Genomic DNA, 24301 nt, shown 5'->3' on the forward strand with positions numbered 1-24301 from the left:
TTTAGACCAAGCCAGATGCAAAAGGCAAAAAAGTTCTCCTTTGCCAAAGAATACATACATAAAGGTATTGGTTTACTGACTGAATCTTGAAAAGTGTGACATAAATTTAAATAAATAAATGAAGTATGAATAGGAAACTTTTATTCTAGAAAGACGATGTCCATTTTCAAATGCTTGAAGAGTCCTTGTGACACTTATTTAGCTGAGCTGCCATTCAGCAGGTCTTTGATTTTCTTTCTCTCACTTACCTTGATTTGACCCCTAGTCTGCAAAGCACAAAAGAAAACCAGGAGGAGTATGTGTGCCAGTATCAGAAAAAACAAAATGTGTATTTTGCACAAATGGTGAAAAACAGAGATACATCCTACACTACCAAGGTTTTTATACAAAATGATGTATATATACTGTTTATTGAGAATAATCTCTTTACACAATATTTGTTATATCTATATATATATATGCAGTATATTATAAAACAGGCTTCATAAATCATCTGTATTTAATCAGTTGTGATCAAATCAATTTCTCATTAAAAGTCTATCCAAAAAGTGACCCTGGTTAATCAGCTAAAAAGTTATTATTAGAAATGTTTTAAAAGTTAAGAAAGTTTTTGGGTCTTTCAGTATTTACTGTTCTCAATTACGTTACTTGACTCATCATCAGAACATGACATTACATAGACTTAAATGTGAAGACATGCAATAAACAGGACAGGTCACAGTAGAGGAAAACAAGGTTTCTTTGGTGAGCCAGAAGCTAATATATAAAAAGTTAACAGCATTTCTAAACTTTCTTTCACAACAATGAAACATTCAAATTACATGCTATACAAAATAGATTACACTGAGTGGCAAATTATTCCATGTAGGAAAGGCAGGAAATTACAAACCAAAACAATGCCCACTTCATGTAAGAGACAGGCCACAAAGAAAGGGTATAGTCCAGTCTTTCTCAGGGTGATTTCACATTTCACAAAACTAGTCCCAAAATTGTTCCAACTAAGCAGACACTGGTGCATTTCTGCAAGGATGAAATTAACATCTGTGCAGCCAAATTGCAAGATGCCTTAATATCTTCACTTTAGACCTTTGTAAAGTGAGCTCAACCACCATTGATCAAGTAACAGCATTTTATTTTAAATGGAAGATTTATTCAATTTCCCCAACAAAATAGCAAAGTGTTTTTTCCCCTTTGCTTATCACTTTTTAATCATATAGTGAGTTTTGTTTCTGCATCTCCTTAGACTCTGACTTTTAGTTTTTGTTGTTGTCCTGAAGCAAATATCTACGTTTGGCTATTTCATATGACCCAATTCCTTTTTGCATAAAATTATTGCATAAAGGCAAAACCGTTGTATGAATTCTCATAACTTCACATAATATATGTTGATTTTCAAGTCATCTCAAGTTAACACAGAATGAGTTAATTGGGCAAAAAGAACCTTTAAGTTATGAGAATGTGTATACTTCATACAGAATACCTGCCAACATCAAAATGAACCCTAGTTTGGTAGCTGCACATTTGCATCCCTTGAGGTTGCCATCAGAAGTAAATACTTGTCACACAAAATTAGTATGACATGTAAAATCACCTTGTTGCACCAATCAGAGCCAGGTCCTTGACATGTGAAAGTATGCATAGGGTCTGTTCACAGCTACATCTACGACATGTACTAAAAACACATACTGGATTCATATCATAAAGAGGTCAGTCTACGAGCTAGCCCTTATTATCTTCTACTCTCCTTACAAACTTCACATGCACTGATACAACTAGAATATTTTTCTTCATAATGATGTTCTAAAGCTCAAAGCACAGAACATTTGAAATATTCCCTTTCCAATTATGCTTAAAAACACAAACAGGTTATTGACAGACAGATAGATTTAGGCTGGATTAAACAATATTTGTTGCCAAATATATCCTGAACGCCTGGCAGATATAGGAAGAAGACCCTGTCCTAACCCACCTGGTGTGTCCCATCTCTAGCGTCACCATCAGAGACCCACATCAATGTGCAAATTCAAAGTGGGCCTGTGCATTTAACAACTAAAATATATAGACCTATATCTATGAGATTAACATACCAGGAAAAACTCCAGGTATGATCTGGGCCTATTTACTGCATGAAAACACGTTGAAACATTATGCCAGTGCAGAGATGCCTGGTAACTTCAGCAGAAGGCAGGCATGTCAAGAAATGTGAAGGACGAAGGCTTACTTGCCACCCATCAAATATATGGGATAGGTCCAGCAATACAGCATCCAATCTGTTTTTTAAAACTACTACTTTCTGCAGCTATGGTTTTCCACCAGAGCTGGGTCCCCCCAACTCCCAATAAACACATCCTTAGTTGTGTCTACTATGAAGAGAAAACTTACATTACTTGTATGGGAGCATAAATATTATTCACAGGTAACAAAGTTGATTGTGTACAAGACACTCAGCTCTCAGTCATGTCCTTATAGACAAATGATCCCATTTATTAGCCCCCTGCTCCCAAGCCAAAAACATTTGAAGTCAAATCTGATTCTTTCAAATGCATCACAGGAACCTGGTAGCTATCAATAAGCTACCTAGTAATTTCAAGATAAAAAGAACATCCAATAAATTATATCAGTATGGCTTACTTCATTTATTTATGTACGCTTCACAGCTGCAGCATCCATACACAAACATTCATTACTTTATAAAAGGATTAAAAATGGTTATATATATTTATATATACAAAATTATTTACTTTTTATTTTATTTTTCTAATTTTTTTTACAAAAAATGTAGGCCTATCTATCTCCATCTTAAAATGCAGAGAGCTGTAACATAGACCCACGGTTAGTGTTGTAAAAGTTATCTTTTTAAAAAGTGGCCCTGGTTGAGATTTACTGTATTAGCACTTTATTATTGTTACTGTTATTCCTACAGACCCTCCTTGTCATTTAAAAAGAAGACAAAATCCTTCAGGCAAGTCCCTTTCAATCAGTGCCAAAGCTGGAAAGGAAAAAAGTCAAGTTCCGTATCGCAGTCCCTTGGTCAGAGTTGTTTCCATTTGTCATTCTCCTTAAGTAGGTTTACATCACATGGTTCTCTGTGGACCTCAGTTGGGGAGTAGCCATGTTCTTCAAGCAAGATGCTCCTTTTGTTGCTCATCTTCATACAGATAAAGCCATTTTTTCTCATGTTTATGAAAAAAGAGAGCAGACAACAACTTAAAACTATTCCCAGCTTGGTGATGTATCTCAAGACAAATAGAATAAATGATTAAAGACCTCTGAGGCCAAATAGCCATAAATAAGCCTGAACTTAATGTGACATCTCGTTGTATATACAAGGTTTTTTTCTTTCAAAACAACACACACTTAAACACCATTAAATCATCTTATTTACATTATCATTGGTGCTAAATGGAAGAGTTTAATTATTATAGGATGCTGGGATATAGAATCAACTGGTCCCTCACAAATCATGTAGAAATTAATGCACTAGATAGGCTGGAAATGGCTTTTCAAAACTTTCATCTGTAGCAATCACTAGCATGTACTGTGAATACTGAGGTCCTTACGTTTTCTCCAAAATGCTTGGTAATACTCTTATAATTGATTTTTTTTAAAGGCACGGTAAGCTAGGACTTTGGCTAGCATGGCAAACATCTCGTTTTCACCAGAGTGCATTCAGCGCCTTGAATCCTGCCATGTCCTGATCCAACGATGAAAATGTTTTGATGAATTTAATGAGTTTCCCTTTCCTGGTGGAGAATGTTTATAATAATATTTCTTAGAATAAGTCCTTTGGAATGAAGATGCTGAAAACAAAAGAGAAGAAAGAAAAAAAGGAAAGTGTTGTAAATGGCGCAGCAAAATGACAAGCAGGATGAATGGATGCAATAGATTAGACCAGACCTATGAACAGCCCTATGCAGAGCTTAAAGTAACTAGTTACTTGTAATTCATTAATTTCCCCAGTAACTAAAGTATAGCAACATTATGTTATGATAGTAAGTTAACAAGGCATAACTTCACTCCTTCTGTGGTGCAACTAGTATTTTATTTTAGTTATTTTTTATATTGATGGGGTCGATCTTCATTAAATGGTGGAGGAAGAATATCACCAGGTTTGATTGCTGACTCCTGCTTTCTTTTGGGTGTGGAAGCAACAATGAGGTGGACAAGAGGAAAAGTGCTTTTTATATATATAAAGTGCAATTACAGTACAGTAGTGGGGAAATTAGGTCTACAACTGTAACTAATACTTTTTAAAAGCAGCTTTCCCAGACTCTTGTCCCAATTACCCAAATATGGAGGCCAGGTACTCTATGTGTAAACTCATTCAAGAGGCCGATTTTCACAGCATTTCCACCTCGTATAATGCATGGATAGCAAATGAGTAATCAAGATGTATCTCCCATTGCCACAGGAAGACTCTTACCAGGCTGATAAACATCTGACCTGAATCTTTGTCAATCATAAATAACTTCGCAAAGGCAACTTACGAATCATGCAGGTAATTTTAGGCAAATCCCATCGACCATTTCCTTGGCAGCGGATGACTGGAACATGGCGTTGGATGAACCCATCTTTACAGTGGTATCTGATCAGTGAGTTAATTTCATAACGAGGCTTCATCTTCCCAAAAGTTTTCGCATTTTCTACAATAGGCGGCTGGCCACAGGCCACTGGAAGCAGAAATATAGACTTATTGTTAATCTTCTCTGCCCCAAATTCTAATATGCTGGATTCCAAATTAAAAAATACTATATCCAGAATGTGTACTTAATTTCTAAAAGTTAAACAAGTTATAAAAATGGAAAATGTGGGTAATTGAGGGGGCCATTCTGGCTTCCCTGGGCAGGGAATTCCAGAGTCGTGGGGCAGCCACTGAAAAGGCCCTTTCTCTTGTTCCCACCAACAGAAGCTAGTAGAAAAACCCTCAAGCATTCCCTGATGGTCCACAATGGCAGCTAGTCATATTCATATCAGGTATTCCATTCTGGATTTTAGAATGAACTTTAATGGGTTTTTTCAAGGTACACTGTGGAACCAATCTAAGGACAGGGCTTTGTTTCTTGGCAAAGTTGGGAAAATTTTCAATGAGTTTCAGTTCATTGATATAGCCACTCCAACCTAACCAGACATTTTAATATGATGAAAGAAGAAATAAAATAACATAACTTTGTAATGATCAGGGAACTACCATATTTTAAACGTATTTTACAGAATGGAATGTAAAATGTACTTGCAACTAAGCAAATGGACTTTGTCTCAAATCTGCCAGAAACATCGATTATCTATGCTTAATTACTGACAGAATGGACATCTTGTGCCGCAAAAAGTAGGTGCAGGGCAGATGCAAACATGACAAGAGTGTCATAATTGTCACTAATTAGTGATTGTGAATATGGAACATCTGTAACTGTTTTGTATTCACCGTCACTACTTAGTCATGATTGTGACACTCTTGCCACAATTGTAATTCTCTCACTCCACACACCCCCCCCCCCCAACATACTTTGCTTTGCAACAGTTCCCTGGAGACAAGGAGGTCCATTCTTGCAGTAAATGGAGAGTGGGTGAATGATATTTCCATTTCAGGGGGGTGGTCAGACCAGGAAAGATGATTTAATTAAGTAAGTTAATAAAGAATATAGACCATAATAATTTGGATGCAAAGATGCAAGATTTCCCGATATCAGAAAATTAGTTCAAGGATTCCTCCAGGGTAAAAACAATTGAAAAAGGCTGCTGTAAATGCTAGTTGGGGAAAGCAAAATAGCCACACAGGAAGGCTTTTTCTGTGCATTGGCACTGACAGAAGAAAACAGTGTCCAGAGCCAGAAAATTATAACAGGAAAATGCAAGAAAGTTGATATCATAATCAAAATATTCATTTGAGCATTTATATATTTGTTTGAGAACAATTTTAACAAAACTGTGTAACAGATGCATTTTCATAGCAAGGGCTAATATGTTTGCATTAATAAACATAAGTGCTGCCTGTGGTGTAACATGCCACTCTGGAGGTACCATGATTTGTAGTTTGTTAAAACTTTCCTTCTGTATTTCCAGTGGCAATTGCTGGTTCCAGGATGAAATTCTTTACCTGTGCCTTTCTTGCAAGTATAGGTGAGATGATAGTTGCATGGCACATCATTCCACTGGCCATTTTCATGCCAAATTATAACAACACAGTCTTCTCCAGAAGAAAAGAAACTGTCTGGCTGGTTTGGCCTCCAGTTTTCATATTGCTACAAAAGAAAAGAGAGAAAAAAATAAAACTAAAATGTTCACTAAGTAATGGAGGATTCAGAAAATTCAAATTGCTGTATTTCCATTCAGGACAACCAGCATAGTATAGTTGTTTGAACACTGGATTACAACTGGAAACCAGGATTTGAATCTCTGCCCATCCATGGAAACCTATATTCTCAGCTTCAGAGAAAGACAACCCCACCCCCTTGAACAAATCCTGCCAAAAAAACCCCCTTATGATAGGATTATCTTATAAATCAGAAACATTACTTGACTGCATATAGCAATAATTTCTATTTATAACCGAGAAAGGTGAACAGGGTCCAAACGGGTCTGCATCCGATCAGAGCAGGAAGATCCTACATATCTATAATTTAGCAAAAATAACCCCTCAGACATCCATAGGAACTCTCCACTCTAATCCTTTTTATTTTTCATTTGTTACTGAGATTGTTGAGAAAATATTGGCTTTAAAAAGAAACCATCCTATTTCTTGGTACACCTGGATATATTTCAAAATTCCCAGCATCCTTGCAACTGGCTATAGCAGCTAGGTATGCTGTAACTGGCAGTTCAAGGGCCTTTCTACTCTGACTACTAATGCAGGCCTGACCTGGTATCTCAACTGCCCAGTCATGCCGAACACGGTTTAGCACCACCGAGCAGTCATCCTAGGGGTTTTCTCAGCCCCTGTGTTGAGGTTGTCCCCAGTCACGACACACCGCCTGGTCATGAGCACACTGGTTGATGTCAGCCAGAGCACCCGGGAACAAAGTAGGTGAGGTTTTGGACTGACAGGTCGGCATTCAAGCTTTTCCTTAAGTTAGCTTAACCTGGGGCAAGGATGTATTACGGTAGCTTTGTCCTGGATTAAGCCGGTGTAGCCTCATGTGGCATGTAACTATCACAGGGCTGATCCAACTACACACCAACTTAAGTAGTCATTGTAAACAAACCTCAGCATGACCTTCAGGGCCACATCTGTCAGCCTTGTTTTAAAAACATATCTCTACAGAATCTATTATTTATATGATTGATTTTTTAATCACTTCTTCATCTGCTAGGATTCAAAAGGTGGATACATGACAAATAAATTAATTTTTTTAAAGATAAAAATGTCTTTTTTTAAAAAAAAGAACAACCTCCATTTCTCTGTTTCAATTAATACATATAATGATAATATTAGACGCTATGGAAATAAATAGAAGTGTTCTAGATTAAATGCCACTGCAAAGAGTTCTTCACATTATTCTTTTAATTAAAAAAGAACAGAACAAAAGAGAGAGAAATGCTTTAAATGTTGTTTACCTATTCCTTATCATGTTACCCACTTTCCTTTGCAAGTAGATTTAATAATGGACAGATAAAATAAATGTCTAAAAGAGCAAGAATTCCTCTAAATGCCAGCACTTTCCAGCCAATCAGTCCCTTAAATAGTCAAAATGACACAGTTCCCAAGGCTTTTACTTAATTTCACTGCTTATGTCTTGGAGCTGATCCATTTATGTGCTTATAAAAGGTACAAATTGTTTTGCTTTAATTCCTTAAAAAGTAATCCAAACACACTGTCCCTCTGAACATATTTTACCACTAAAGTTGATGTACCACACACACAAATGTTCTGCTTACTTAACTAAGGTCCAGGAAAGCTGAATATAGCACTTGAAGTTTTTCCTACACAGTGTCATCTTATCAATCACAGTGTTTTAATTATCAAAGCAAGTGCTCTGTAACATTCTAAATTGGGGTGCATTAAAATTATTCATATCAGTGCCAGGCAATAAAACATTTTTATTACAGAAAGACCAAAGCTACAGTTCTATGTACACTTTCCTCTGTGTACAGCCTATTGAATTACAGTGCCTCTTCTTTCTGAGTAAATATACATAGGAACAAACCACACAATTGTCACTATTGCCTATCCAATGCTGGATATATCATATCAGTTACCATTTAGCTCTTATAGAGCCTGATCATACAAATTGGTGTCTGAGTGTATAAACATGTCTTATATTTTCTTTTCTTTAGAGCAACTTTGGAATTAATGTATTAGCAACACACAATTCTTCCCTTATTGGTCACTTGGGTTGTAAAATCATGAGCTTGGGGATATCCATTGCTTGCATGGAAAAAAGGGAAGGCCTGAGCTAAGCTTGGTTAGACAGAATTGATTCTGGTCTCATCTAATCCCACATACTACCTGGTTGCAGTTTTGTAGTCAAGGAAAAGGAAGTGCTGTCACTTTCCTGGACTTCTAGAAGGTGCACTGGAAGCCAGAGACACTGAATGGTCTCCTGTCTTCTCCCATTTGCAAAACCACAGTTGTATGGTGTACGGGAATCTGGCACTTGCCAGTGACCTCCCAAGGTATTGGAGGGGCTGTTTTGGCATTACAAAATATTGGGTATCATTTCCATAATGACCCAAAATGAAATAGAAGAGTTAGCATGCATCACCACTCCTTTGGTACTATATAAGCATTTTATTGGACTGTTGTTGTGTGTCTTGTATGTATTTTATCTTGTTTTATTGTAATTGTTTGGGCTTGGCCCCGTTTTAGCCGCCCTGAGTCCCTTCAGGGAGATGGATGCGCTATACAAAAATAAAGTTGTTGTTGATGTTGTTATTATTATTATTATTATTATTATTATTATTATTATTATTATTACTATTACTATTATCACCAACAAAAGTACAGCTTAAATTTGATGGTTTGAAGAGAAGGCAGGACACAGAGAGACTTTGAGTGCACAACACCACACTCCCATGCAACATTCAGCCCTCATGTTTGAGCAAATGTCTGATAAAGGCTAAACAGAATTCAGAATGCCGAGTGCATAAGCCAAATAACTTTCTCAAATGATCTGTGAACTAACAAAAGCATGTTACATAGTCACCCAAGGGCTATATCACTGCGGGTTGGTTCCAGGATCTGCTCTGGATACAAAATTCATAGAAAATCAAGTCCCATTATATACAATGCTCTAGTAGAGTTGTATCCCTCTTATAAAATGGCAAAGATCAAGGTTTTCCTTTTAAATAATTTTTTTTCAAGTTTTAGATGGTCGAATCTGTGAATGTAGAATCCATGGAGGATTGACTGTACCAGGATGCAGAGAATGATCACATTAGACAGAAAAGATCTACAGTGTAGAGTAAGATTCTCAGGGCAACATTTAATCCCATTAAAAGAATTCTAGACCTAGTCAAAAGGAACAATTGGGAATTTTCTATACCAGACTCACTTGACTTTATCATTTATGTCAGCATAATCCATTTGATTTCTGCAGAGATGCAAAATTCAAAATTAACAAGAGGCAAAATTTTCTTTGCAGATCTCATCCAAAACAACTAAATGACTTTTTCTGCTCTACAGCCAAACCTCTAACACCCTGTGCTCCTAAAGACTGAGTTCTCATTTTAGTCTCCAAATTCTAATAAGGGATGCTCGTGGTTAGTTCCTGGCAGAAATGGAATAACTGAGAATTCAACCTATTGCTCTTGATCCAACAAAGGTTCAAGACATTTCAAGAGCTTTTAACAATAGCTGAGATACCCTGGCTTGCCAACATTATTGGCAAGGGCTTTTGGAATGGACTCTGTGGTTTCACAAGATTGCACCGTATCCCCAGACGTGAGATGCTGTTGCCTCACATCTGATATCATTGTGCACATTTACTTTGGCTTTCTGGCCCTTACATTGCTTTTTTCAAATGCCAGAACCACTTAACGGAGACTCCTGGACTACTTTTCTTAACTCTCCACCCCACACACATTCAAGTTTTTCATTTCCTTATTTAGGCATATACCGCCAACTGGGGTAATGGCTTCAAAAATGGTTCTTGCAGCCTAAAGTACGGCAAAAACAATACATTGCTGAAACACAAGCAGGCATTTAAAAATAAAACCTTTGAGCAGGAGCAGTACAAACTGTTCCTTTTTCTGACAAAGGAGGGCATACCCCACTGCTTCCCTTTAGCCTTCGCTCACCACTGCTTCCTTCTCTCCAAATGTCTTGAATATTTTGGTCTGGGAATTTTTTTTCTGAAAGTGAGGCATGTTCTTCATCATCCCATTCATGCCCAAAGTCCTGCCCATACAAGATGCATCAAGTTTTCTCCACTGCTTTCTCCCCTGTCATGAACAGTCTAATTGTATCAACAACAAAACCACAAATCCACTTTCTTTTGATGTTGAAATACTGTGAACCAATTACTCTTCTGCAGAAAGAGGTAGAGTGTGTGCAATAGTCAGAGTTGGGGAACAGCCCTTCGATCTTTGCACAATAACTATATGGCATTTCAGCCAGCCTCAAGGAGTTAGCTGGATACAAGAGTATCACTAAGTACCAACCTAGTTCTTCAAAAGGAATGTAATCTCAGCCAGAATAAATTGTACATAATTCTAGGCTGGTTTATCTTCTATCCTAGATGGGCTCCATTCCTGCTTCAATCTGTTTATGTCCTTTCTAAACCCTCAGTATTTCTTTCACACTACTGCTCCTTACTCTTGGAATTGTCTCCCTGAACATTTGCAGACTGCTGATCTCCTCGTTATTTTTCAATTACAATTAAAAACATTCTTGTTTGAGAATTTTAGTTCAATATTGTGTATTTAGTTCAATCTTGTATATTATTCATATAGTGTGTGTATACACACACACGTGCATGCATGCATGCATGTAGAGGGGTAATCCCTGAGTTACAAATATCTGACTTACATACGACTCATAGTTAAGAATGGGGGTGACACATCAAGAAGTGAGAGGAAATCTACCCCTAGAAATTCACTCCTGAAAGAGGTACCATGAGGAAAAAGTGTCTCCACTGAAATTTTATCACCAATCCTTGTTTCCATGACAGCCCCCAATTTTCAAAATCCAATAATCACAGGGACAAAAAGCTATCCAAAGCTTAAAAATTGGGGGGCTGGAGTTAAACTTGAAAAATGTACCTGTTCTGACTTACATACAAATTCAACTTAAAAACAAACCTACAGAACTTTATTTGTTACCTTGGGACTGCTGGTATATAGGTCATGTTGTATGTTGTATTTTTCTGTATTTTTATTTGGATGATTTTTTTTACAGTTTTATAATTTATTATTCCTTCCTTCTCTCTGTGTATGTATGTATGTATGTATATACACACTTATATTTTAGATTATATGCCTTTGGCTATATTATTTGTATAATACCATGTACACTGATGGTGCTACATAAATCAATCAATATTACGGCAGGGCCCAAATCCTGTTTCATCTGTTTCTTTCATGGTTTTGTAACGATCCACCCATTCGGATTGCACGAAATGGCACAACCCCACGGGAACAAAAGAAACAGTGAAACGAAAGGCAGAGTATTTTTTCAGACCTTGGACAGAAAAGCCCATTCATACGCACCTGTTTCCGTAAGCAGCACACAGAAACAGAAATGGGGCCATACGAATGGTACAAATAGAAACTGCAAGTGATTTCATACAGATGCACAAGACTAATCAATATACATAATCAATAGCACAGGACCTTCAGTGAACTAAAACCATTGTGGAAAACTTCTTCATGCCTCAAATGGAAAAGTGAAGACAATGATAGGACCTAGTAATAGCTATTGTGGGCCAGAACAAACACATGTGGAATATGCATGATGACCTGAGTACAATAGCAATAAAGTCCTTGTATTTACCTTCATGTACTGGGAAAAAGACATTTTAGCACTCCAGAAAGTCATCTTTTGTTCCAGAAACCACAGAGAACTAGGTTCACAATGTAAGCAACCATTAAGTTGTCACTTGAACTGTTGTAAATAATGCCCCCCCCCCCCCACAAATTTATTGCATTTTGGGGTATCTTTTGTCTCAGATAGTGCATCATAGAGAAGGGCCTTTCTTTTAATGCCCAAACACAGAAGTGCACACTCTATTTATCAGTAGGTTGGCTCTATTTGGGCATTAGGATTCTCACTGGAATTAGGAAATATAACATTAAACCTTAATCCTGATCCTACTATGTCACTGATCCTGACACTCAATACATGGGACTCTCTCATTGGGACCACAAATATTCCAAAACTTATTCGGTGCAAGTATTTTTATCCTGGTTTGTGAGAGTTATGATTCTACAAGGCATTTTCTCTACATCAAAACTTCTGTTTTCATTTTTTAAAATCATACTTTATTTTATTGATTGTGGATACCATCTCTTGAATGAGATCTTTAGAAGACCTTAAATGTGCATTGACACAATTCCCATGTGTTTGCACTTTCTACTTTATTCCACTTCTCTATTTCTGAAATAACATGATGCAGAGAAATAGAATATTTCATTTTCAATTGTTGGCACAGCCAAATGTCTCTCTCTCCGACACATACAAACATTCTTTTTCAGTTTTACCAACCAAATGAACAGGCAAATTTTGAAGAAGAAAAAACACCCTCAATATCTCTGTTCCAATTACTTTCCAGAACAGTAATATAGTCACATAAAATATTTGATGAACTGTAGATGAACTGTCAATTTAAAATGTCTTACTTTTACACTTAATCATCCTGCACTTAATCACCATAAAGGCAATCCAGTTGCAATGGCAAGCTTCCACATTGTAGATCACTTTGTTGAATAAACTGTGCTTGTGCAAACCAGCACTGCATGGCATAAAAGTGGGCAAGTAGGGGCATACATCATGCATGTGTGGCGGTACAGAACATTGCTGATCTATGGAATTTACTAACAATAGAGGCAAAGAGCGATGGCCACTAATCTGAACATTTTTAAAGTAAGAGACCGTAAGACAGAAGTTATCAATGGTTGCTATATATATATATTGCTCCCAATTCTAGAGTAAGAGCTTACAAAAAGAGCTTACAAATAGGAACTTAGGTTTTAACATCTTGTGAATTTTTCAACTTTTGGAAGAATTCAGCAGAATAATCTTTATCTTTGCTCTTAAGAATGCCTGAAACTCTTGGTTAAATGAGTATTATATAAATGAGGTCTCCCCTGTTTAGACCTGTGCACCAAATGTGGTGGAAAAGGAGTTGGGATGTCAGTTCAGAATTTTCCCAAGTCTTGAGGTTTCAAGACCAAAATCTGATACCTAGGGACTGCCCCTGGTAATGTCATTAAACATTTTGCTTTAAGTACTAACAATGGTTGCTCAGATCTTGTCATTCAAACACACATACAAACAGAACATATTTTTCTGTTTGGAAATGAAGACAGAAATCTTAAGGGCCTATTTCCTAAATCAATGTAAAATGCAGGATTATTCTTTCATGCTTACTTATGGAGATGGAATAAGAAATATGTAATCTTGGCAACTGGCTTCTAACTGGAAGGTAGATGCAGAAAATCTTGATAAAATAGTTAAGAGTAGAGATATCATGCTGGCAACAAAGGTCTGCATATTTAAAGCAGTGGTATTCCCCGTAATAACCTATGGATGTGAAAGCTGGATCATAAGGAAGGATGAGCAAAGGAAGATAGACACTTTTGAATTGTGGTGTTGGAAGAAAACTCTGAGAGTGCCTTGGACTGCAAGACGATCAAACCAATCCATACTCTAGGAAATAAAGCCCCACTGCTCACTGGAGGGAAGGATATTAAAGGCAAAGATGAAGTACTTTGGCCACATAATGAGAAGTCAGGAAAGCTTGAGAAGATAATGATGCTCGGGAAAATGGAAAGAAAAAGGAAAAGAGGCTGACCAAGGGCAAGATGGATGGACGTTATACTTGAATTTACTGGCTTAATCTTGAAAGAGTTGGGGATGGTGATGGCTGACAAGAAGCTCTGGCATGGGTTGATCCATGAGGTCATGAAAAGTTGGAAGTGACTGAACAAATAAACAACAGCAACAGGGACAATATCATGAAATCTACCTGTCAAATTGCAAGTAGAATATGTTTTAATTTTTATTAGAAAGCAGAGAAGGATGTGAGATTACAATGGGGAAGTGTGTTATTTCAATCCTCCCATTTTATCCGTTTTGATAGGTATCATTATGAAACCAAGACTGGTTAATTATATATTGTATTTCTCTAAGCATGTATCACACACATACATAAATATGAATAGATGTATAGTTTAATATTCATTATTAAACATGGCCATACAGCCCGAAACATGGCCATACAGCCTGGAAAACATACAACAACCCTTAATATTCATTATTAATTATCATGCATTGCTTCCTTGACAATAACTGTGTGCAGTAGGATACACTGAGAAACATGAGAACTGCAATTCAACATTGGAGTTCAACTGGGTTCCCAGGGATGCAATATATTAAACTGGCTCTCAAAGAAATGTTCTTGGCCAGAGTCACTACAGAGCGACCTCTTGGCAACTATGGAACTAGCATGGCATTGAGGTTTGATTGCTGGACTATGACTCCAGAGACTAGGGTTCACATCCCTGTTTGGTGACACTGGGCAAGTCACAATCCCTCAGCCTTTGAGGAAGGCAAAAGTTAACCCACTCTGAACAAATCTTACTAAGAAACCCCCATTATAGAGGTTGCCATAAATCAGACATGACTTGAAAACACACAAGAACAACAACAATATAGCACTTATACTTGATTACACCTGAGCGTAATCAGAACTTTCTGATTTATTTGTTTTAGAGTATAGTGGGGATTTATGTGCTAATCCATCATTAGTTATATGACTGTGATGCTAGTCATGGACTGTGACGCTATCCATTTTGATTGTTTTTAGTACATTAGTTTTTAAAAAAATAGAAGATGAACAGAAATAAATTAGTTTTTGTTAGCCATTTTCTAGGTTTGTCATTCATTAATAAGGCTCATGCAACATATACAAACCTAGCTCATTTATCTTAAGATCTTTGCAAACATCCTAACATGATCTGGTTTCAAAATACCTTAGTTACTTAGGTAACTAATGAGTAATCCACATGGTTCTTCCGGTGTTTGGATGTTGACAAAGAAGATCTATCACGAGGAATGCAATGGGCATTGAGTGAAACCATCTATCCTTTTTAAAATCTCTGAAATATTCATCAAGTGCCTGGGATCAATAGTTGAGATCTCACATTCCAGAACAGTCAATGGGGCACCATGTGTAGTGAACCTCAACTAAGTCAACTGTTGATACAAAGGCATGGTTATTTGATCATTCATTGTGTGAAAAAGTCAATAATCCCTTCCACTGCTAAGGTCAAGGATGTATTTACTATAACTAAATTGAAAGATTAGATATATGGGTCATTTAGTTTTCTGCATTTAGCGATGGGTCATTAAGAGGAATGAGGTTACCATTCTCTTTTCTCCTCTGTTCCAGGCAAATCTTTGTTAGTGGCAAAAAGATTAGGAACTTTTCTTAAAAATATAAGCATACATTTGAATAGGCTGCATAGTTCGTGTTCAGTTCCATGAAGTAAATTAAACGTAATCTGTAGGTAGGCCAGTTTAAAAATGAGCACCAGGAACCTCAATTATGCTACAACTTGCCCTAAAAATTGATTGATTTAACTGTGTTCTGTTTTATTTGATATTATAAAAAAAACTTAAGGTCCTGCACTAGGAGCAAGGTAGGAAATTAAATAACCAAATAAATAAATACATAAGTAAACTAACACATGAAGAAAATGAATACATTTAAAATTTGTCTATTGGACTGAATGGAGCAGTGAGTGAAAATATTCTGAAGTATTAAGCCAACTTTGGTGTCAGTATTCTTAGGTCAGAATTACTATCAACTAACAGTAGCTTTTTCTACTACTAAAACATACTAATTTCATTGTTAATTTTCATTTTTGTATCCCAGTTCTCTATAATAATTTGACTGTTTTGTGTTTGGACATATTTCTTGCTTGCTTCCATTCTGCTTTGTTTATACTTCAAGTTTGTTCTAGTGTTTACACACCCCTAACTGCCTTTTAATATCCACTCTTCATTACATAATAACACATAAAATTTTCCAAGGGTTTCCACATTCTAAACATTGCATAGAAAAAAGTCCAAGGTAGGAAATGATATCACCAACAAGAGTGGAGAATGTGTAGTCCTCCAGCTGTTTTCATGTCCCATGAACCCTAGTCAGTCTAGTCAAAAATGAAGGATGCTGGAAATCACAAGCCAATAACCTGGAGGTGGGTATGTATTATATGGGAGGACACTTAAATGTTTGATCTATGCAGCAGCAATAACATCAACAACAATAAAAGTGTTCAGCTTCATTGAGAGATTCAAAGCAGAACTAAATTCTGCAATGTGATGAACTAATCCCATCAGGCTAGCAAAATTGATGTATATCTCCAACAATTTCTGAATCCAGGTACGAGAGAAACAATACAGACCATAATGCAGTATTTTTCCAATCTCAAGGCTTTCACAGTTGTACTATGATTCTGCTATACCTACCTACCATGGCAACACCTTATGGAATTGTGGGATCTGCATTTTAGGGAGAAGCATCTAGAATTCCCAGCCAAACAGCTTTAGTGTATAGATCCCCAAAACTCTGGTCCATCAGGCATTTTGGGTTCAGCTCCTAGAAGCCTCAGCCACTTTGGTCAATGGTCAGAAATTACGGAAGTTAAAGTCCAAAACATTAGAGGACCAGAGTTTGGGAATCACTGCACTAGTGTGTCATCAACTACAAAGCCCAACATTCCACCGGATGATGCCATTGCAGTTAAAGTGGAATCATAGTGCAATACATGGGCCCCCAACCTCCAGAGACTGAGCTTCAATTATCCCCACAAATACAAGGGAAAAATACATTCAGTGCTCCTGAGGAAGGAAGGAAGGAAAGAAGGAAGAAAGGAAGGAAGGGGGTAGGGGAGAGATGTAATGTTCTGCAGACCTAATCCAGGAACCTAATTAAACATTCTGTGTAAGGCATTTATTTATTTATTTATTTGATATACCAGAGATATATTATTAATATAATAATAATAATAATAATAATAATAATAATAATAATAATAATAACCCCGACTGGCTGACCAACGAAGATTCATAATCAGAAACAAAGTGTTCAGTGAAGTTGAACTCGAAGAAATCCAGAAAATTTGCAAAGTAAATTACCATCAGACCACAGCACAGACAGCAGCAGAGACTCCAGCAACACTTGAAATGGTGGAACAGATTGAACCAGAAGAAAGTGTGGAGCTTTTGCAAGAATTTCATGAACCAGCACTTGAAACATCTGCTGAACCACCAGGAACCTTGACAGCAAGACAACAAGAGCTCAAGGATAAGATCATGGCTCATGCTGCAGCAAATGCAATAAGAAAGCGGCTCCCAACTCTAAAAACAGTGCCCAAGAGACACCTGGCGCCTCTCATGAAAGATGTGAATGCAGCACTCTCCACTGTCCAAATAACATCAATTGAACAAACAAACCAGTATGCCTACAGTGCAGCAGTGATAGTAACAGAAGAGCTTGGGCTCCTACAACCAAGGCAGCCCAAAAGAAAATCGACTGGAAAACCAAAGTGGAAGGTCAGGCTAGAGTTGAAAATCAAAAAGCTTAGATCAGATGCAAGTAACCTGAAAAATATGAAAGAGAAGAAACTGAAGAATGACAAAATCAAGCAATACCTGATCCGAAAGTACTGGCCGAACACCAGAAAAATTGAAGAAGCTTTGGAAATTGTGAAAGAACAAATTACAGCAACAGCCAGAAAAATTGAAAGGTATGAAGCCAGAATCATCCAGTACAGACAAAATCAACTGTTTCAATCAGACCAAAGACGGTTCTACCAGAGCCTGAACCAAACAACAGACACAGTAACCATAAAACCAGAGAAAACTGCAACAACGAAGTTCTGGAAAGAGCTTTGGGAAAACAATAAGAACTACAACAAAAACGCTAGGTGGATAAAGGAGTTTGAAGGAAAATTCTCACAGAACAAAATGGAACAGATGGAAATAACAACTGAAATGATCAGCAAACGAGTGCAAAAAGTCAAGAACTGGACATCGCCTGGTAGTGATCAACTTCATGGATTTTGGCTCAAACATCTGATTAGTTTACATGGAAAAATGGCCCAACAATTCAATGAGATGCTGCAGAAAGGAAGTATCAGTGAATGGCTAACAACTGGAAGAACATACCTGATACAAAAGGATCCAGCAAAAGGAGCAGCACCAGGAAACTACAGGCCAATAACGTGTCTGCCCACTATGTTTAAACTACTGACTGGCATCATAGCTGACAGAATTCAAGACTATCTTGAAGAAAAAAACAGAATGAACAGAAAGGCAACAAACGGAAAAGCAGGGGCACAAAAGACCAGTTATTGATTGACAAAATGATTCTGGAGAACTGTAAGAGCCAAAAAGCTAATCTTCACATGACGTGGATTGACTACAAAAAGGCCTTTGACTCACTCCCACACAGCTGGATCATCAAGTGCCTGGACGCCATCGGGATTAGTAAAAACGTTGGCACCTTCATTGAAAACATGATGGAGCACTGGAAAACTGAACTGTTTGTTGGAAATGAAAGTTATGGACTTGTCAACATCAGGAGAGGAATTTTCCAGGGAGACTCATTGTCCCCTCTGCTTTTCATTATTGCCATGATCCCTCTGTCAACAATCTTACAAAAAACAAATCTCAGCTACCAAACATCTAAGAATTCTCACAAAATTTCACATTTGATGTACATGGATGACCTGAAGCTATATGGGAAAACGGAAACTGAAATCCAATCTCTGACCAACACTGTCCGAATTTTTAGCACTGATATAAACATGGAGTTTGGTTTGGACAAATGTTCGACAGTGGCATTGAAGAAGGGAAAAATAATTGAAAGTGAGGGCATCAATATGCCCAATGGCCAAACAATAAAGTGTCACCAGCCAGAGGCCTATAAATATCTGGGCATATTACAGCTGGACAACATCAAGCATGAACATGTGAAGATTGTGGTCAGTAAAGAATACACACAAAGGGTCAGAAAAATTCTCAAAAGCAAGCTCAATGGAGGCAACACCATCAAGGCCATAAACACCTGGGCCATACCTGTCATAAGATATACTGCTGGCATTATAAATTGGACACAGGCGGAACTGGACAATTTGGACAGAAAAACAAGAAAACTCATGACCATTCATCATTCACTGCACCCTCGCAGTGATGTTGACCGGCTGTATCTGCCTAGAAGATCAGGGGGCAGAGGACTCTTACAAGTAAAACAAGCAGTCAAAGAAGAAGAACATGCCCTGGCAGAATATGTCAAGCAAAGTGAAGAACCTGCTTTGATTGAAGTCAAAAATCAGAAACTCCTCAAAGCACAGCAGACAAAAAACCAGTACAAGAAAACCGCACTACAAACTAGAGCTGACAACTGGCACAACAAAACACTGCATGGAAAGTTCCTTGACAAAATTGAAGGAAAAGCTGATAAAGAGAAGACCTGGCTCTGGCTCATGAATGGGACCCTGAAGAAGGAGACAGAAGGCCTGATCCTTGCAGCCCAGGAGCAAGCCATCAGAACAAAGGCAATCAAGGCCAAGATCGAAAAATCAGCTGATGACCCAAAGTGCAGACTGTGCAAGGAAACCGATGAAACCATTGATCATATCCTCAGCTGCTGTAAGAAAATTGCACAGACAGACTACAAACAGAGGCACAACTATGTGGCCCAAATGATTCATTGGAACCTATGCCTCAAGTATCACCTCCCTGCAGTTAAGAACTGGTGGGATCACAAACCTGCAAAGGTTGTGGAAAATGAACACGCAAAGATACTGTGGGACTTCCGAATCCAGACTGACAAAGTTCTGGAACACAACACACCAGACATCACAGTTGTGGAAAAGAACAAGGTTTGGATCATTGATGTTGCCATCCCAGGTGACAGTCGCATTGAAGAAAAACAACAGGAAAAACTCAGCCGCTATCAGGACCTCAAGATTGAACTTCAAAGACTCTGGCAGAAACCAGTGCAGGTGGTCCCGGTGGTGATGGGCACACTGGGTGCCGTGCCAAAAGATCTCAGCCGGCATTTGGAAACAATAGACATTGACAAAATTACGATCTGCCAACTGCAAAAGGCCACCTTACTGGGATCTGCACGCATCATCCGAAAATACATCACACAGTCCTAGACACTTGGGAAGTGTTCGACTTGTGATTTTGTGAAACGAAATCCAGCATATCTATCTTGTTTGCTGTGTCATACAACGTCGTTGTGTCAATAATAATAATAATAATAATAATAATAATATTTTATTATCAGCAGAGTCAATGAATACAGTCAGACAACAAGGTTACTGCTGCACATTTCAATGCTAAACAGGAAGTATGTGTTGCACAAGTCACTATTTTGGTTTGTGCCACCCACACAGATTCCAGACTACTATTTTGACTAGTGTGGATGTGGCCCAGTTGATCTTGGGAACATTGATGTTTGAGGCTCCTCTATATAAAAGGGCCTAGTTTGATTCATTATGTTATGCAAATACAAGTTGATTTCACAATGAACACCTGACAAATGTATCCTTCAGAATTACAGACAGAAATCTTATATTTCATTTTTCTACTGTTAAATGCATTATCAAATCAGTTTTCAAGTTTTAAAAAGTGTTTACACAAAAGACAAGCAAATTTTCCAAGACACATTTCTTCCACTATATACCTTTTAATGCATATCTGCTTTATGCATACATTTTGGCAAGCAGTTTCCTCTTATATCATGCATTGTATATTATTCTTATGTACACATTTTGTGATTTTCCCATAATATATGAAGATTATGTTTACATGTTTCACCTTGAGAAATGTATCACAACATCCAGAGAAGTGTGAATATTGAAGACTAACTGCATTGTGATTCATGTACAATACTGGTTCTGAAATTGCAGATTCGTTTGGTTTTTTCTTTAAAATGAAAAGTGAATTAAATTGCACCCCAATACTATTCAACACATATATTTTCTACTGGATATTCACGAAATGTTTGGCAAAGATTTACCATTGTTAAATAAATAACTGCTTTATATAGGGATATAGGTATATTTTGATAATGGAAATAAAAACGTACTGTACTGTAGGATAATATTCAAATATTTGAAATCTCTTTTTCAGCCTGACAATACAGTTTCAATGGTGAAAAAGAAAAAAAGGTTATCTAGCGTCCTAAGAAAAATTCCAGTAGGTGGAGCTGTTTAATCATTACCACATCAGGATAGTAAATGTCCTTGATTAAATGAGGTTAAACATTTTATTACACTGGAAAGATGTGATTCCTTTAGTGCTAAGTACAAATACCAAGGAAATCAATCACAAACTTCCTATTGACTTCTGTGAGCTTTGTCTCCTGAATAGTATAGTAAATGCACGGAACAGGAAGAGAATATGAAAAACAAAGAGTGAAATGGGAGTAGAGTAGATTGTTAGAACAATTTACAGATTGAGACACTACTATTCTTTGTTCTTATATTGCTTTGCACAAAAACTTTATAATAGAAGTGCAAAGTATGAAATTCACATTCTGAAAATGTATATTTTTTAGTATTTTAAATGACAAACAGTTTATGTTTCACCTATTTTATTTTATAATACTTATTTCATAACATTTGACAGACAAAACATGAGCAGGTTTTCAAATGCTTTAAAAACATAGAAAAAATACACAATAAAATTAAAAGGCCATAAAATGGAAAGAAATATTTGGAAAAGTCAACCGTACATGTTGTTATTTGCCTTGTCAACTCTTACCATATGACAATCCTCTCATAGGGTTTTTTTTTTTTTTTTGCAAGATTTATTCAGAGGAGGTTTGCTTTACTGAGGCTAGGGGAGTGTTATCCACCCAAGGCCACTCAGTAAGTTTCTATCAAGATTTGAATTTTAGTCTCTAAGAGTCCTAGTCCGACACTCTAGTGGGATTTAGGCCCGACAGCAGACTCAAATTTCACAATTTGGGGGGGGGGGGGTGGCTATATCTAGCCAGCTGTCAGCCCCTCCAAACTCAACAAAAAGGCCTGCAAATGGAAACAAGCCTATTCTACAGAGCTCCTGTCACATCAAAATGATTCTCCCCATTCCCTCTCCAAGGTTCCTGTCATGTTGTTTTGACATGACAGGAGCTCCATAGAACAGGTCAGCTTCTGTTTGCAGGCCTGTCCGGTAAGTTTTGAGGGGAAATGGGGGTCTGGGAGAGGAGAGTGGCAGTGCCATCCTTCTCCCCTAGGCTCTTAGAATCCAAAGAACTGGGATGGCAGTGGGGATTGACCCTCAGGATCATGGAAGGCAATCCCAAGAATCAATCCTTACAGATCCCACACCTACAAAGACCCAGACCTTATTGAAGGTGTTTTTTTTAACCTGGAGTAAATCTGGAAATTCAGATTTACTCTTAGTTAATCCATTTGGATACCTCAGGCTAATCCAGAACCCATCAAGAGTTCTGGGCCTGTGTAGAAGAGCCCTGTGATGCAGCCATAGAAAAATCCGTATCCCACACTTCCACCAAATATCAAGTGGTATTAGGACATATGACAGAGCCTCCTGTTTACAACATAGGATACCTTCTTTAACAAAGCCAGTTTTTCTCTCTCCAGCTGTCTAATATTTGTTTAAAAAATAAACAACTCTAACCACTGGGCAGACTCTCTCGGCCTCTGAGAAAGGCACAAACCAGCCTCTTCTGTGCAAATCTTGATGAGAAAATTCTGGGATAAGTTTGCCTTAGAGTCACCATAAGTTGGAAACAACTTGAAAGCACACAACAAACAGAGGGAAAAGAGAAATGCAATTTGTCTTCCTGCCTATGCCAGCAATTCTGAATTGAACCCAGTTGGGCGGGATGAAGAGAGGATAGATATGGCTTTACATAGTAGAAGAAAGAATTGAGGGAGAGGGGATGAGAGAGGGTATACTTATATGAAAGAGAAAAATGGCAAGAGTTGTGATGAAGTACTGAAGCTGTGGAAAAGTAAGATTCTGGAAATGTTAAATCAGTTTGCAGGAAAGAGGAGCAGATATTACTGAACCCATATGAGTTGGGGCTCCTAGTTCAAAGAATGGAGTATAAATGGAGTCCTGTTCCTCAGGTATAACCATGAACTGAAAAGCACTCTTGTAAGTAGCTTTACAGAGCCATGAAATCAAATACTAATCATAAAAGGAATCACCTTTCCAGCCACCTTTCCTAAAAAGAAGTGGGGCAGAACAAGATTTCATTTGCAAAAGAAGAGCATTCCACAGTCTTAGAGAAACTGTATTAAAATTCCCATTTCTTCCACCAGATTTTCTTGTAGACTGAGGTTTTGATAAACTTTAAAGGCTAGAAAGCATCTTGAATTGAATTACAAGAGTATAACTGGCATGTAACACATACACACACACACACGTGCACGCGCACGCACACACGCACACACACACACACACACACACACACACACACAAACACGAGCCGCTTCCCTCTTTGAGGTTGTGACCCTCCCATCACTTTGCAGCACTTAGCACCATTTTGGTGTCAATTGCTGGCTCTTCACTACAGACTTCAAAAACAATGCCACATAAAAGGCCTAAAATTACATTTTTAAAACACCACGTTATATTTTAGAAAGATGACTGACTACTTCACTCATTGCTATATCTTATAGCAATGAGTGAATAGCATTTTAGAAGAAACAAACATTACTTGTAACACTTAAAAATGACAGAACGAGTCAGCATGTTGCCTTTCAATAGCAATATGTTACAGGTAAAACCAACAGTTGTCATGGGTTATTTCCATGCTCCACAAATAAAATACATTATGATGATTGGGCCAAGGGGTTACAAAGGGATGAATCAAAATTACAAGATTCATGATGCCTAAGGTAGGTATACAGGCTTTGCAGTAAATGAAACAAATAAATAATGTCCTGGCAGCAGCAACTGGCTTATCAACAAGAAGAGGCAGATAGAATTACATTAGATCCACAGCTCACCTAAAGACAGCTATGTATATAACTTCATAAATAAATAGGTGATTTTTCAGAAGACTCCAAATTAGGAACACAATACATGTAACAATGGTGAGAGTAGATAAGTATTTATGTGGCAGTCATGTAGGTGCTACCACTTTTA

General features: G+C 37.5%; 1 protein-coding gene across 2 annotated transcripts in view; it reads right to left on the minus strand.

Annotated features, from left to right (window-relative positions):
• Nucleotides 1-391: 391 nt before the first annotated feature.
• The window catches only part of vcan (versican), a 169070-nt gene continuing 145160 nt past the window's right edge, over nt 392-24301 (minus strand). The window contains exons 13-15 of one of the 2 annotated variants that reach the window (XM_008103007.3): nt 6095-6239; nt 4488-4670; nt 392-3800 (exon numbers count right to left, since the gene is read on the minus strand). In XM_008103007.3, the coding sequence (XP_008101214.2) occupies nt 3670-3800; nt 4488-4670; nt 6095-6239 (459 nt within the window). In that variant the 3' untranslated portion in view covers nt 392-3669. The remainder of the gene's footprint in view (nt 3801-4487; nt 4671-6094; nt 6240-24301) is intronic. The other variant, XM_062972276.1, reaches the window with a different exon arrangement.

The sequence above is a fragment of the Anolis carolinensis genome, chromosome 2 (assembly GCF_035594765.1).
Source record: "Anolis carolinensis isolate JA03-04 chromosome 2, rAnoCar3.1.pri, whole genome shotgun sequence".
NCBI lineage: Eukaryota > Metazoa > Chordata > Lepidosauria > Squamata > Dactyloidae > Anolis > Anolis carolinensis.